The following is a 16,187-nucleotide window of genomic DNA, read 5'->3' as shown; positions in this document are numbered from 1 at the left end:
GCCAGTTTGCGTTCACGGTTCTCCTGTTAGTGGTAAAAATATGAGTGCCCCGTGCATCTAATATCGGTAGGCCGACCTCTGCTTCATTCAACCATACTTCATACTCGGCGTGTGGGTTGAAGCTAAAATGTTCAAAAGTGAAGGATGTGGTCCCTCCGATGAGAAACATTATCTGCGTTTTGTTTTGTCCCAGAGTTTTAAGTTTAGTTTCAACCCAAAGTAGTTTTGACTCCGATTTCTTTTCGACCCCGAGTTTAGCACCCCATGTTTAAATCTATTTTGTTTTGTTTCTGCATTCCACTCCCTGGAAAGAAACTATTGAAATTTTACTGGTTTTGATTTTTGTTTTGTTTCACTTGCCAACCCTGCTGAGGGGTCCCCATTTCAAATCCTGGGTGAAGCTCTCAGGCACTCCATTTCAGTATGTTCCAAGTGTTAGGTGTCTCAGGGAAAGTAATTGGCCCCCTAATCCTGAATGTGATATCAGCATGCTTGTGGCTTAGTGTGGGATTAGTTCTACCCTCATATGTCCAAAATTACCCATGGGTTGAATCAAATGATTGAGTGGAAAGGAATAGCATTTTTGTGAACTTAAAAAGGAAGTTTAATGTGGGAAGGGAAATGGTCCTGTTAGATTCTCAATATGCTACATTAAGAGTTGTTTTATATTTTATATGGGTAATTATTTCAAGCGCCTGTATAAGCAATATGGATACGAATATCTGTGAATTTTATTTGTATCACTTAAATCATGCTCCAGCTTTGAAAGTATGTCTATCCAATGGAGATTATTATGTATCGTTTCTCTGTAACGGTTATCACGTTTGTCAGAATAAATTAATCTACAAATATTTAATTTTATAAACAGACAATGCCTTGGGGTCCGCTATCGGCTGTAAAAATGGAAACTGCACAGGAGTCTAATGATGGACCAATTCTTTGGATAAGACCTGGAGAGCAGTTGATTCCTACCGCAGAAATGTCAAAATCTCCACACAAAAGAAGAAGGTATGGCATTTATTTCTTTAAATTTGTTTTTAGGTAGTGGATGGAATTATTCTTATTTATTTTGATGTGTCCTAAACTTAGCCAAATCCAAACTAGAGGATATCCTGAATTTCAAGATTGGTAAGGTCTTACTTGGATTGTTACATTGGGAAGTATTTATTGTGATTTCAATTTTCAATGGTGAAATGTATTACAATAATGATTCATTTAACGCTTCTTTGATTAGTGCTATTTAGCTGAAGCCCTTAAAATATTTCTCCGAATAGCATTGCCAAAATGTGGCTAGGCTGATTGCCTGAGCCTCCTAGCACAAAGAAAAATTCACCTTATGTTTACTAATATAGTGAACTAATTTTATTATCTTTGATAATTTAAACTAACCCTGCTATTATTGGTTTTTCCATCAGAATTAAGACATTTGTTTTCTGTGAAATGAGGTGCTGTATTTCTATATCACTGTAATCTACTCTTGCCATAAGGTGAAAGTTTTTTTTATGCTCTTGTTGGGTATTTCCCCCCTCCCCCGCAGCGAGTGTCGTCGCCCTCGGGATTTTCCAAGGCCCGGCGAAGTCCCTTTCGGCCCCCTTTCTCTTGGTCTCCGCCAAGGGGACTCGGCTCACACCCTTTTGGAGTGAGGGAGTGCCGTTACTGAGGGTCAGTAACCCTGAGACCCTAGCATCCATGCCCTCGCCGACGGCGTGGGTTTCAAGTCAGCGTTCACTGAAAATCGGGAGCGTGTGGACGCGGAGTTTTGTTGTGTGATTATTCGCGAGTTACGCGCGAAATAAACCTAATTCGATTGAAGGTGTCCTCGCCTTTCATTTCATCATAACCTGGGGCACACGTCCCCGCGCGCACTTCTTCTGAGCCACCTTCGGGCCGATTGCGCGAACAGCTCTGATAAAATGTACTTACTGGTTTTCTCTAGGGTCAAAGTTCTCTTTTGCTCAACCCTTTATAGCATACTGGTTGCTTGAACTAGCAATCCTGACTGTCTCCATGTTTTTTATGAGTGTTATCCTTTTCATTGATTATCGCTTGATGTCAGTTTTCCCTTCTACACATTTGAGGCACTCATTCTCATAAAATGGGAGCTCATTCATCACCTGAGTATGAGAGACCTGAATATCGGGGTGGGATATTTTATAGCTTTACTCTTACAACTATTTTCTTCTTAATTATATCTTCAATCCTATTTTGTGAATTATTTGTGCTATTTTATTGTGGGTAACTTCTTGTAGGTGTTTCCTTTAATAGGTAAATGTTCAGTTAGCCCTTGAGTGCATAGTGTGCTGTGTAATTCTACAGGGTGAAAGCTAATTTTGCATTATTTTATGTTCATGAAAATGCAGCCATTTTCATTGCCTACTCAGTAGCTTCTAGCACTTATTCAAACGAACTCTTTTCATGCTTCAAATTATCCTTAAGATATAAGTTGTGATGCATTGATTTTACAGTGGTTGATTAGGCAACCACCTATTTAAATTATAAACAAGTATAGTCATTGTAATTTATTTGCATAAATAATATTGATTGCGTATCTTAGTGACATCTGCATTAAAAAGGCTTAAGAGATTATGTAGTTTACTTAATGTTGGAATCTCCTATTGTTTTTCTGATATTTGGAATCCTGTGGTAGAACTACCTCGTAGTAATACGAATAATTTCATTGTCTATCATAAGCTGTTCACTAACTTTGGTAGGTTAAACGTTTTCCACAAATAGCCATACATTTGGTAATGCTGATGTCTATGACATGACCTTATCAAAATTTCAATTTATGCTGGCATTTAGGATTATTTATTCAATAAGACCTAAAACTACAATTTGAAGTAAGGAAATCCATTTAAGTAATAGGGGATGACAGGTTAAGTTTTCCACTCAACTTCCCCTCTTCAGCCCCCCTACCACTTTTACCATCTACCTATATGCAGTCAGCTGCCGTTACCCCTCTATTACCAGCAGGGGGCAGAATTAGCATGAAATTTGGGGGGGTGTCATTACCTGGGTCCAGGGAGTCTGGAATACTCTGTGGGAGAGAGAGGGGCATTCTGTCATGTTAATTTTTTAATGCCTATTTTTTTACCTATTTTGGTGCTTAAAACTTAAGTTTTATTTTTATCAACAGATGAAATTGAACAATTGTAGACATTTAAGGGTACAACAACTATTTAAGATTTTAAAAATTTGAAAAATATTCGGGGAGGGTGGGGAGTTGTGACCCCCTACTAATCCACCCCTGATTCCCACCCATATACTTCTTCCCCTTCCCCTATTAGTATTACTTAAACCTTGTGTTTAAATGATGTTTTAACTCACCTGACATTCAAAGGGGTTGCATAGTAATGCACAGTTGCATAGTAATGCACCTTAATATCCAATGTTTACGTCATAAATTGAATGTTTTAGAACTATTTTTATTTGACCATCAGCCTGATGTTGTTTGTATTTCCGAACATTGGCTAAACATGGATGAAATTCAATTTATTAGCATCGAGGGCTATAAACTAGCCTCATACTTTTGTAGATCGCAACACAGAAGTGGTGGTGTACTGATTTTTGTTAAAGCTGTTCTCTATTTTCGTAACTTTAATTTAAATAATCGTACTTTGGAGATGGACTTTGAAGGTTGTGTGACGTTGCTGACATATGGAGATATGGTCATATCAATAATGTGCATCTACAGGTCGCCGGGAGGTGATTTTTCTGTCTTCATGGATCGCCTTCTTCAAGTCTTGCCTGCTCTAATTAAAATTGCAACTTATGCCATTGTTTGTGGTGATTTTAATATTGATATGAACTGTGATTCTACAAACAAGAAATATCTGGTAGATAGCTTACTGACTTTTAACCTAACACCCACAATAAGTGAACCCACTAGAGTTACTAGTTCCTCTTCAACAATCATTGATAACATTTTTTCCACTATACCTCCTTCCAGATGTTCTAATGTGGACGTAGACTTCTCAGATCACAGAGCTCAGTTTTCCATGTACCATGTCCGTGGCGACCCCAATTGTAATCACAATGTGATTCAATATAAAAGGTGCTATTCACATCAAGCTCAAATTGAATTTCAAAATTTACTCAAGGAGCAATCCTGGGACTGTGTTTTTACTGATGTCGCTTTTGATGTAAAATTTAGTAATTTTCTTGACACATTTTTGTACTGTTTTAATGTCTGCTTCCCTAAGAAAGCTATGAAATCCCCTGGGCCTCAAAAAACAAAGTGCAAGTGGGTTACTCATGAAATCAGGACTTCATCTGAAAAATTGAAACGAGTATTCCATGAGCTAAAAGCAAACAACTCGGAGTCCCAAAGGAAATACTATAAATCCATTAAGAAGATGCATATTGACCTAATTAGTGAGACCAAAAGAAAGTATAATATATCCATTATCAATTCGTCTAATCAGAAAAGTAGATCTGCTTGGGCACTAATTAAGAATGCCACCTCTTGCACAGACAGTGATAGGTCTAAAATCAAGGCCATTCATCATGACGACGCCATGGTCTCTGATTATAATGATATTGCAAATCTATTTAATCATAACTTCCTGACTTCCATCTGTGAACTTTTTAAGAATGTTAGCCAACAACAGACCAACAAGTCTTCGTCATTGCATCGGTCACATTATGACCATACAATCTTTCTTCAGCCCACTGATGTAAAAGAAATTGATACCATAATAGAAAAGATAAATAAAAAACACTCCGCAGGTTATGATGATATTCCATGCTCCTTATTAAAAGGCAATGCCAAATTGTCTGTGATCCATCCACTTGTGCATCTAATTAATGAATCTCTGTCACTTGGAATATTTCCCAATAGATTGAAAGTTGCTAAAGTCATCCCAGTATTGAAGGGTGGTGACCCACACAACATGAACAATTATAGACCTATATCTGTTCCCTCCCTGTTTTCTAAAATATTTGAACAAGTGATGTACAATAGATTACTCTCTTTCTTTAATAAATTTAAGATTCTAACGGATTCCCAGTTTGGTTTTATAAAAAATAGATCTACTGAAACAGCAATATATAAACTCCTGCATGATATCATCTTAGAACTTGATAAGCAGAATCATATAACAGGGGTGTTCTTTGACTTAAGGAAAGCATTTGATTCTGTTGATCATGAAATACTGCTGAGGAAACTTCAGATGTATGGAGTCTCTGGAATTGCCAATCAGTGGTTAAAATCCTTTTTAAGTGAAAGATCACAAGTGGTACAGATTTACTCTACTGAGTCATATACTAATATAACTTCTACTCCCTTAGCAATTTTCAGAGGTGTTCCCCAAGGATCTATTTTGGGCCCCCTCCTTTTTCTAGTCTACATAAATGACCTTCCAAAGTACTTCGACTGTGGTTCAGTGTACATATATGCTGATGACACAACCCACCTTACCTCTAATAAGCACTTAGACTCTACGGTAGTCCAAAGAAACATAAATTCTATGAGTGACTGGTGCAATGATAATAGGGTATTTATAAATAATGATAAATCAACTTTCATTCAATTTCATACCTATCAAAGAAAGATCACTTCTTCTCCTCTCCTAAGGTTAAATGGATCCTCCCTTATTTCCTCTTCTGTGACTAAATTTTTAGGTTTATATATTCATGAGTCACTATCTTGGGAATTTCATGTTGATAAACTGTCTACAAAGGTGTCCAGTGGCTGTTACCTACTTAGAAGAATTGTCCCTCTGGTTGATACTGCTACTGCACTCTCAGTCTATTATGCATATATCCATAGTCGATTGATGTATGGGATTGCAGTATGGGGCCATTCCCACCATTCTACTCGTCTTTTTAGGCTCCAGAAATGGGCCATTAGAATAATAAAAAACATTCCTAGGCGAAGCAGCTGCAAGCCCTATTTCAAATCCTTAAGGATTCTTACGCTACCTTGCCTATACATTTTTTCTGCAATTACCTTTGTTCAACAAAATAAGCAGTTTTACAGTCTCAAAACCAATGCTGATATCCACAACTATAACACAAGGGGTTGTAGTGATTTAAGAGTTACTGTACATAAATCAACCATGTTCAGCAAAAACCCCATATATGCTGGGTCAAAATATTTCAAATGTTTACCTCTAAAGATTAAACAGCTAGATTCATTCTCCAAATTCAAAGGTCAACTTTATCAGTATTTATGTGACAATCCCTGTTATTCAGTGGATGAATTTATGTCTTTATAACCTGTCTTTTGAAAATGTTACTTTTATGTTTATGTCTGTACCTATCCTTCTCGCCTTAAATATTATTTTTTAATGCCTCATGTATGTACTATTCTTGTGACTTGTTCCATACGTGGCTCAGACACGTCTCTGGGAACCAATAAAAATATTATTATTATTATTATTATTATATTCTGTAATTGGTACCCTGACAACTCTAGATTTAAACAAGGTTCTCCCAGAGTTGAGCCCACTGACCTTTGTCACATTCTTTCTTCCTAATAGTGCATTTTTTGATGAATATATTTTGAGGTTAATAAATCTAAATTGTAAGATACTTTGTAAACTGATGTATTGTTTGTGGATGATTTTTTAAAATTAATTATAAACTTTTTCTCGTTATAGAACTGGCATAAATGAATTGCGAAACTTGCAGTATCTGCCTAGATTATCAGAAGCAAGAGAGATCATGTTTGAGGACAGGACAAAAGCCCATGCTGATCATGTGGGCCATGGTCTTGATAGATTGACCACAGCTGCTGTCGGTATGTTGAAGGAGTTCTTTCTTTTCATTGTATATTTTATTGGTATGATGATGGTACTTGTAGATTTTCTTTCCAATTTTGAGGACATGTTTGATGTATGGTGCTATAAAAAAATCTTGAAATCCTACTGAAAGTGATAGATTTTTGTAAAAAATTTGGCGAAATGTTTGAAGTTGTATTTGATGGCATTTTCTGGGGTTGTCAGCTGGGTGAGAAGGTCCATTTTAGCTGAATTTTCCAAGTCTGACATTTTCGTTAGTACCAAGGGCAGTGGGTGACACTGGCTCTGATGGACGATCTAATCCCATTGGCAGACTGAGAAAATTTCACTGTGAGAGAGCATCTGGTCTGTGAAATTGGGTTGTACAGATATAGTTTTGTGAATAAAGTCATGGTTCGTTAATTTTATTGTGCAGTAACACTTATTGATAATTAATTAGCTTGGCTCAGAAAATTGATATACAGACAACTGACATGGTCTGAAGTACTGAGTTAGTGTGTGGGTGTCATTATCGCAAGAGCCAAGGGCATACCAAGGATCAAAAATAGGGGGACAAGCTATGGTTGTTAAAGTTGCAACATTTTAACACAGAAAAGGTGAATGAAACTAACATTTTAAGAAAATAATAACAGCGCTTTATTAGTTTTTGAAAATATTTGCTCGAAAAAAATTAATTTAGTTACCGTATAAGCGCGTGTAAGGGGCGCACCTTTTTTCCCAGAAAATGCAGCCGAAAATGGGGGTGTGCCTCTTGCACAAACTTCTTATCTTCCCCCCTCCCCTTCACCGGTCGCAAGTCCAAGGAGAACTGAGTGGCCTTGGTTTTCAGCGTGAGTCAGTCGTCTGAAACCCTGGGTCAAAATCAAGCGGCAGGCAGGGGAGCTTCTCCCTTGGTGACGTACTTATAAAATGCTCCTGTTTGAATTTCTTGTAAGCATTGCACCGTCACGTTGGTACCCTAGAGGTGAACATGGAAAAGATCGCGTGGGGTGATTGGCACCAGAGCGCACGCTAAATTTACTGGCACGAGTGGGCATCCCACGGCATTTATACTGCATATAGTAATTGCTTATCAAACGTAGAGAAACACTTAGTTTTGAAGGACGTACCAGGTTAATAGTCAACATCTGTCTTGCCGAGCAATTTCCATTACGCTGAGCACCTGATTTTTCAAAAATCATCTTCAGGTGCTAATATGAGGATTTTTGCAGCTAAAACTTGTATTGGTATCAAAACCAGCAGTTTAAAAAATTCAAACGAGTGTGTTCATTGTTGGACTAAATGGTGGATAGAAGAAATCGGAAATGCTTATAAGTGAAGAGCGCTGAAGGGGAGGTCGAGGGGAAGGAACGCGCTCCCACCCCTCTGTATTTCAAGCTACGAGGCTACGAGCAAGGGAAGAACACGTCCGATCTTACATGTGATGTCGTTGCCTTTAAAGGGAAGGGGTGAAGGTGCAGCAATGTGATATACGCAGTTTGCGTTGCCTGAAGTTTCCAGTCCATCTCGTCTTGCTTGAATGCGCTTATGTTATGCTTTTTTCTTCCGAAATTGTGCTGTTTGGACTATGTTGAATGTTAGTAGCCTTGTTTTCACTATAAATCTTTGTGTCAATAAATTAGAGCTCAAAAAACTTAGATGCTGTCAGATGTACGTCGCGTTAGGTCTCATTCTTTTTAAAACCTCGAGCGTGTCATATAATTGCTGAAAGATATCGAGATATCTTTGAGCTCAGTAGGTGACTCACCTAGCATTTGACCTCCAGAAACTCTGAGAATTGAACCTGGTAGACTGAAAAGGTCAGTTGGTGAGATGGGGTAGGGATGAAACATGTTTCCACTGTTCCCCTGCTTATTAATTTTATTGAAAGTTTTTTAACATTACCCAGTCAACTTTTTTGAAAGATCTGTCTCAGGGGTTAGTAATGCATTGCCGGCAGTTGATGATTTTTCAAATCTGTCTAAAAACAATTGTTGTGTCACTCAGGCCCTTTTGTTGCTCATTCAAATGACAGGCAAATGCTACTTTGAATATCATTTCATTATCCTATCTTTTGTCATTGTTCACTTGGTTTTTACTCCATATGGGTCTATCAAAATCACCTCCTACTGCTGAACAACTGCCGCAATGTATTCCTGAGACGCAGAGGGCCTACGACTGCTTGGAAGGAATAACGTCAATGTGCTTGAGACTCTCCTCAGACCCTTTTACGTGTTAATGGTATTCATACGCAACTCGGCCACTGCTCCCCCGTGATATCCAATGGCCTTGAAGGCTTTAGGGTGGACCGTGTATGCAGAAGTCAATTTGTCCGATAACCTATGTTAGCAAATATGACATCTCAAACCATATTGCTTTAAAAAAACAAATTACCTCTAGCCCAAACTCAATTGTGTAAATTAACTAATGCTAATTTATCTCGTATCCTAAACATTCAGTTAAGGAGACGAAATAAATTGCTTCAGTAGGTCGGCTATCCAGACGCATGACTAGTAAGGTATTTGGCCATTGTGCTGAAATGGATTTCGACGAATATGCAAACAAAGAATAAGATTGAGCATTTTAATATGCGTATACCAATTAATAATACTATTATTATGCTTAAAATGAGAGTAATTTCGTGTGTAGTTGTCACAATTTCATGTTTTATCATGAAAATTTCAAGGTAATTTGATCAGGCTATGTAGCATTGGGATGTTTTCCCGAGGAGCGAATTTGTGATGTATCGAAATTGCGCTAAGCAAGGTGTGGATGTATTCTGTTTATTTGTCTTTGTGGGCGATCTGGTGTGGCTTAAGCAAGTGGGGTTGAGGGGAGGGAAAGTTTCTTGACACGTGACTTTCCCTTGGCTAATCGGCAGACAGTAGGCGTCGCCTCAGTCCCTCTCAGACCTCTGTCAAGTTTACATCATGAATCCTTCCTTAATGGGAGAGCGAAATTTTTTCGGCTCCAGCCAGGTGGCACTCTCAGCAAGACCATCATGAGGTGACACAACATTGTAATGCAGTGTTGCATTCTCAAGGATAACTACACTTTTCATTGTGATGCTTAGGTTTTACAACATACGAACAAATTCAACTTACTAACTAGGTCTTGGAAAACATCTTGTCTGTTTGCAGGGACGCCGACTTACAAAAAATATTGGGGGGGCCCAAACCGGGGATCTTGCCCCGGGAAATTTTATAAGTAGTGAGTTTTAAGTTTTTTAAGCATTTTAGAAGAGTCATACGATCAACATTAGATCCCTGATAACTCTAATCTCGATATCTGGACACTCAAGGGAAAATCGACGAGCCTGACAGTTTTCCTCACACCCATAACGAATATCTGAGGGGGCTCGGGCCCCCTCAGGCCCCATGGAGTCGGCGCCACTGTCTGTTTGTCAAGGGCTTACTGTAATGCCATTCTCTCCTCGTGCCATACTCAGTGTAACAGCTTTCTACTGTATTTTGCTCATTTTTTGACTATGATATTAGATGCACAACTATTTGATGAACTCAGGGACTCATGAAGTGTCATGGTTACGTCTTAACTACACAATATTTCTGTTGTCCAGTTTTCTTAAGCCATGTTTTTGTCATTTCAATGCTTAACTAATTGTGCAAATTCAATATTTCAGGTATACTGAAGTCCGTGCATGGTGGTCAGCCATCTGAATACAACAGGATTGCCAAAGATGTCGTGGCATTTAATGCTGGAGATTTCCAGGAATTGGTAGAAAAGCTTCAACTTGACCTACATGAGCCACCAATCTCCCAAGTATGCAGTTGTTTTTCTTTCTCCTGACACATTTTACATTTTGTAAGAAGCATTTATAATTATATGCATTCTCTTTTTGCATTCTTTCAGTGTGTGCAATGGATTGAAGATGCCAAGCTGAATCAACTTCGACGGGAAGGAATTCGATATGCAAGAATTCAGCTTCTGGACAATGACATCTACTTCTTACCACGAAACATCATTCATCAATTCCGAACAATAACTGCAGTTACCAGTATTGGTGAGTTTGCGTGGCCCCATCTAGTACTAAATTTGTGAGAAAATTTCAATATTGTCCATGGCATACTACCGTATAAGCGCGTGTAAGGGGTGCACCTTTTTTCCCAGAAATTGCAGCCAAAAATGGGGGTGCGCCTCTTACACAAACTTTTTATCTTCCCCTCCTCCCTTTCCCCGATCGCTAGCGCAGGAGGAACTGAGTGGCCTTGGTTTTGTGCGTGAGTCAGTCATCTAAAAACCAAAGTCAAAAACAAGCGGGAGACGGGAGTTTCTCCTTTGGTAACGTATTTTTAAAATGCTCCTGTTTGCGTTTCTTACTCGTAAGAATAGTGCCGTCACATTGCGTACCTCAGATGTGAACATTGAAAAGATCACGCAGGGTATTTCGCTCCGGAGGGCACGCTAAATTTACTGCTACGAGTGGGCATACTGTGGCATTTATACTGCATACAGTACTCGCTTATCAAACGTAGAGAAAAGCGCCGTTTTGAAGGGCAAATCCTGTTCATTAGTCAACATCTGCCTTGCCGAGTAATTTCCACTATGCTAAGGGCCTGCTTTTTCAAAAAATCATCTTCAGACGCTATTATAAGGGTTATTGCGATTGAAAATTATATTGGTGTCAAAAATGCTGTTAAAAAAATTCAAACGAGTGCGTACATAGTTTGATTGAATGGCGGATAGAAGAAATCGGAATTGCTTACAAGAGAAGAGCACTGAAGGAGAGCTAGAGGGGAAGGAGCTCGCTCCCTCTGTCTATCCTCCGCAACGAGGCTGAGGGCGAAGGAGAATGGGAAGAACATATCCGATCTTGCATGTGATGTCGTTGTCTTCAAAGCGAAGGGGCGTAGGCGCAGTAATGTGATGTACGCAGTTTGAGTTGCCTGAAGTTTCCAGTCCATCTTGTCTTGTTTGAATGCGCTCATGCTAAGCTTGTTTCTTCCGAAATTGTGCTGTTTGGACTATTTTGAATATTAGTAGCCTAATTGTAACTATAAATCTTTGTGTCAATCAATTAGAGCTTAAAAAACTTTCAATTCTGTCAGATATGCGTTGTGCTAGATCTTTCTTTTTCTGAACCTCGTGCGTATCATACAATTATTGAAAGCTATCGAGATATCTTCGGGCTCAGTAGGTGACTCACCTAGTATTTGGCCTCCAGAAACTGGGAGATCGACCAAGGTCAGTTGGTGATACAGGGTAGGTATGAAACAAGTTTCGATTGTTCCCGTGTAACTTGATATTTTCCTTTGAGGCAAGTGATTTATGATCCGTGGGGTCCCGGAAAGGAAAAAAAAAACGTCATAGGCATAGGCCGGGGGTATTTTGTGAAATCTACGCCGTGGTTTTTCTCTAACGGCGCTAAGATTCCCCCGATTGTTGTCCAATCTCTTGGGAAGATTCACTCTATGTGCCTGTCGTGTTTTGCTTTAAAATTTTCCACGGCTGAAATTCTATTGCAATACTCCTACGAGAGCTTTTAAAAAAAATTGCACGTGAGTAGGACAAACATCGTAGTGCAACGGCACATGTGAAGAGAGGATTGGAACTCTTTCTATTCCCTCTTATGGGTCATTGCATTCACGAAAACAATGATTGAAAATTTTGGATACAGATTCAATTTCTTCGACGAATTTGGATCCGAAGTACATTAAGGTAAAGGGCATTATTCGTGGATATTTGGATCTGAGGTATCCGATCCGACCGTCCCTAGTAAGCATCATAAGGTTAAGGCTACAAGTGAATACCTACTAATCTCCGAGTGCCATACATATCGTGTAAATTTAGCTGAAAAATGCCACATGAATTATAAGTATTGAAAATGGAAAATTTGATAACTGTCGAAAGTCCAGGCTTCAGTCTGCAACGCCGCGATAGGATAAAAAATGCCGAAAGGTTTTTTTTTTTTCTTTGCCTCCGATGCTCGAAATAGGGGTGCGCCTCTTACACACGCTTATACGGTATTTCAAGTAATCTTTAGCTCCATTATAACATTTTAAGCATTTGTTTCTGGGATTTTGAAAAGAGGTTTCAAGTAGGCGAGAGAAGGTATAAAAGTGAGAATGAATGACTTCCTTTGCAAATTAGCCTTATTCTAAACTAAAATGCTTACATACTTTCGAAAAAGTACAGTTTTACATTACAGTGATGGTTACTAGTGGTCAGTTTACATCTATATTCGAGATGATGAAGTACATGATGTACGTATAATCCATGAATGTAAGAATTCTCCCAGCATTTGTTTTGTATGTATACACACTGTGTCATATTTTGCTGTAATTGTCTGCCAGTGTTTGTAAATATATGTGCCATATACATTATAACTATGGTTCCATGAGTTTGGAAAACGTGAATTAATGCATAATTTCAGTGTTTACTTGGTTTGAGAGTTTTTTTATTTTTTACTTTTCTGTGCTTTGGGAAGTTTTTTTTTATGAATTTGTTACTTTACATTGAAAACCGGTAATAAGCTTTGATTTTACCTATTCCATACTCAAAGTTCTAACCACAAATTAAAACACTGAATGCTGATGTTGCCACATCATGTCATCCTGAAATTTCCCCATCTCTATCACTATGCCACCAATAATAACAGTTTAACAGTTCTTGTCTGTCTCAACCAACTTAACCAATGCAAGAAGTACTTCAAGAAATGACTGCACTCACTGTTGCTACTTTGGAGTGGATGCCGTCAGGGCATAGCCCCACTGCTACTTCTGTGGTGCTCCAGGAGCACACTCCCCTTAAGTGTGGAGGAACCAGGTGACATGTTTTGAATCAAATTTAAAGATGTTGCACCCTTTTTAGATGGTTTTACAGTTTCTAAATCATTATTCTTTATGAAGTTAGCTCTAAGGTTTTGCCTGAGCATCAAATCGTGAAGTTTGAGTTTTTGCCAAACAGAAACCCAAAAATCGTTAACATTTTAACTTGAGTTGGCAAGCATGCTGGCAGTGGGTTGTAAGTGTTTGACTGGTAAGACCTAGATAGTTATGTGTAAATTCTGCGATACTAGGGTTGACCAAATTGGTAAAATTTTCTACCTGAATCACTTAGCCACAGCTCTACACAAGGAAGAAAGATACTTAAGGAGCTACACTTTTCATTCACGGGGGCAGATTAAGGTCATTGCTCTGGGGGGTGTTATTCATTACTTACATGGTTCCTTGTAAGTATGAAATACCTCACAGTGATTATGCATCAGAGGTCTGATATGTATTAAATTATTCATCAATATTTGATTTAGATATTCATTAATTATTTTTAAATGTTTTTCATTATGCTTGCTTGCTTTGGAGATCCACCTTAAACATTATCACCTCTACAATTTTTCGAGAAATTACAGGGTGGGGTGATGGGTTGGTACCCCCTCTATTAGTGATCCACTGCCCACGCAACATTTTGCTGCTGGTTCCTTTGTATAAGTAAAAAATCAAACTGGATAAGGAGCAGTTTAACTACAACATAACATAAGCATTTACCATGGCCCATTGACCTTTTGAAAAAAAATATAAACCTTACTTTGATAGGCTTTTTCAAGAAATATCGTTCAGGAGGCCAGCATTTAATATTCATATTGAATTACATTACAAAGGGGGTGCATAGTAGCACAGTGGGTTGAGTGCATGGTTGCTGATCAAGGAATTGTGGATTAAAAGCCCAAGTGAATCATTGGGATATCCCGAATAAAAATCCTTCAAGTATCTGAGATGGCCAAATTGCCCCTCCCCTTTCAAACCTGATTAAGTGAAATTCACTGGGAAGCTCTGAAATTCAGTCTGAGAAGCTCCACTCTCATCTATCCAAACCAAGCTTTGCATTGATGATGGAGTGATGTTTTCTTTGTCCAAAATGAAGTTAATATTCACTTACTAAAATTTGGTCATTTTAATACACTGGGAGCCCTTGTCCTATGGGTGGAAGTCAAAAGGCAAAAGGTGGGGTTATTTATGATCAAAAGTGGTGTTATTTAACCCTGAAATCTGTGTTATTTTCATGACAATGTTTTTGATACAATTGAGTGCCATATTACCTCTGCATTCCACAAACTATTGAATAGGGTAAATTTAAGTAAAAAAGCCTGCATTGAAGACAGAATGTGTGCCATATAATTGTCAAGGAAAAAACATGAATGTTAGTCAGCCACTGAGTTTAATTGATGTAAACATTTTGATGGGAAATTAATCCTACTATGTCATGCAAAGAAATTGCTGCATTCAAAAATTGATCACCGTTCATGGAAACCAATTTTGGTTTCTTGTATAATGGAATTGCTCTGTAAACAAATACAGCAGACTCCCGATTATCCGGCTGCGGTTTATCCGGGATGCGGATTCTCCGTGCATGATTTTTTACTCTCGCTCGATTTTTTCCACGATCTTTATTTTTAAAGAATAAAATCGGACGCAAAATCATCGGAATTACTACATTGATGCTAGGATAAACCGGGCTTATTATTTCCGTTAGAATCCCCTTCGTAAAAGAGACAGACTGTAGAACAGACAGATTCAGAATTTCGTTTTTCCGCTGCATTCAATGTTCCTATTTTTCCAAGCCTCGCAGTGCGCGACCACGCTCCGCTAAAAAGATCGCAAACTGGCGAAGAAAGCTCTCTTTGAGTCCGGGAAGCGCTCTAAAATAACGGAATAACTGCATTAATAATAATATATTGTTTGTTTTATGTAAATTATGAACATTGCAAGACATTTAAGTGAACGTTTGGGTTATCCGTGTTTTCCGATTATTCGTGCCGTCTCTCCCCATCATTAGCCCGGATAATCGGGAGTGTACTGTAATATAAAAATTGCTTAATCCAAGGAAATAACAATGAACAAACAAAAGTGGCCTATCCTTATGGAGTCACGCACAAGTATAAGTTAAGTGTGAAAATTCGACTGTGGCGAAATCATTTGTCCTGACTGGGATTGGAACCCTGATCTCCTGAATTGAATGCCAGGTGTTCCATCACTTGAGCTACCAAGGCATCCACTACTTTGGCAGAGTTTTGATTTAAATAATATGATAAAAATTAATAAACTTTTTCTCATTATTGGGCTTTTGTAGATGTGGAATTTCATAATTTCAAAAAACCTTCAACATATTTATGTAACCAAAGTTTGATGTTTGGATTTTTCATCTCCTTTTCCAGCAGCTTTTAAATAACTTTTGAGGCAAAATCATGAGCATTAGAATGAATTATGTTGAAAATCGCAATAAAAATGAAATTTCCAATTTTGCTGGAAAAACTCTGAATCAGCATTTATAGCCGCATTATTGCATTTGCAAATTTTTTATGTTCCCCATGTAATCACTGTGACCCATGGGTCCCAAGAACTTACGGCCCGGAATGGTTTTTTTTTCTGGTAGAAACGGTTGTGTGCCTTCAAATAGCATGTAATTGATGGTTTGGGGACTTGAATTTTTTAATTGTTTTCACCTATCTCT

At 38.3% G+C, this 16,187-nt stretch overlaps 1 protein-coding gene across 1 annotated transcript in view; it reads left to right on the top strand.

Moving 5' to 3' along the window:
- The window catches only part of LOC124171800, a 66,312-nt gene that overhangs the window by 33,612 nt on the left and 16,513 nt on the right, over nt 1-16,187 (top strand). Inside the window, exons 6-9 of the mRNA XM_046551118.1 lie at nt 869-1,008; nt 6,603-6,742; nt 10,363-10,502; nt 10,593-10,743. Of these exons, the coding sequence (XP_046407074.1) occupies nt 869-1,008; nt 6,603-6,742; nt 10,363-10,502; nt 10,593-10,743 (571 nt within the window). The remainder of the gene's footprint in view (nt 1-868; nt 1,009-6,602; nt 6,743-10,362; nt 10,503-10,592; nt 10,744-16,187) is intronic.

This window comes from Ischnura elegans, chromosome X, assembly GCF_921293095.1.
Source record: "Ischnura elegans chromosome X, ioIscEleg1.1, whole genome shotgun sequence".
Lineage (NCBI taxonomy): Eukaryota > Metazoa > Arthropoda > Insecta > Odonata > Coenagrionidae > Ischnura > Ischnura elegans.
This window is presented reverse-complemented; position numbering and strand designations above follow the sequence as displayed.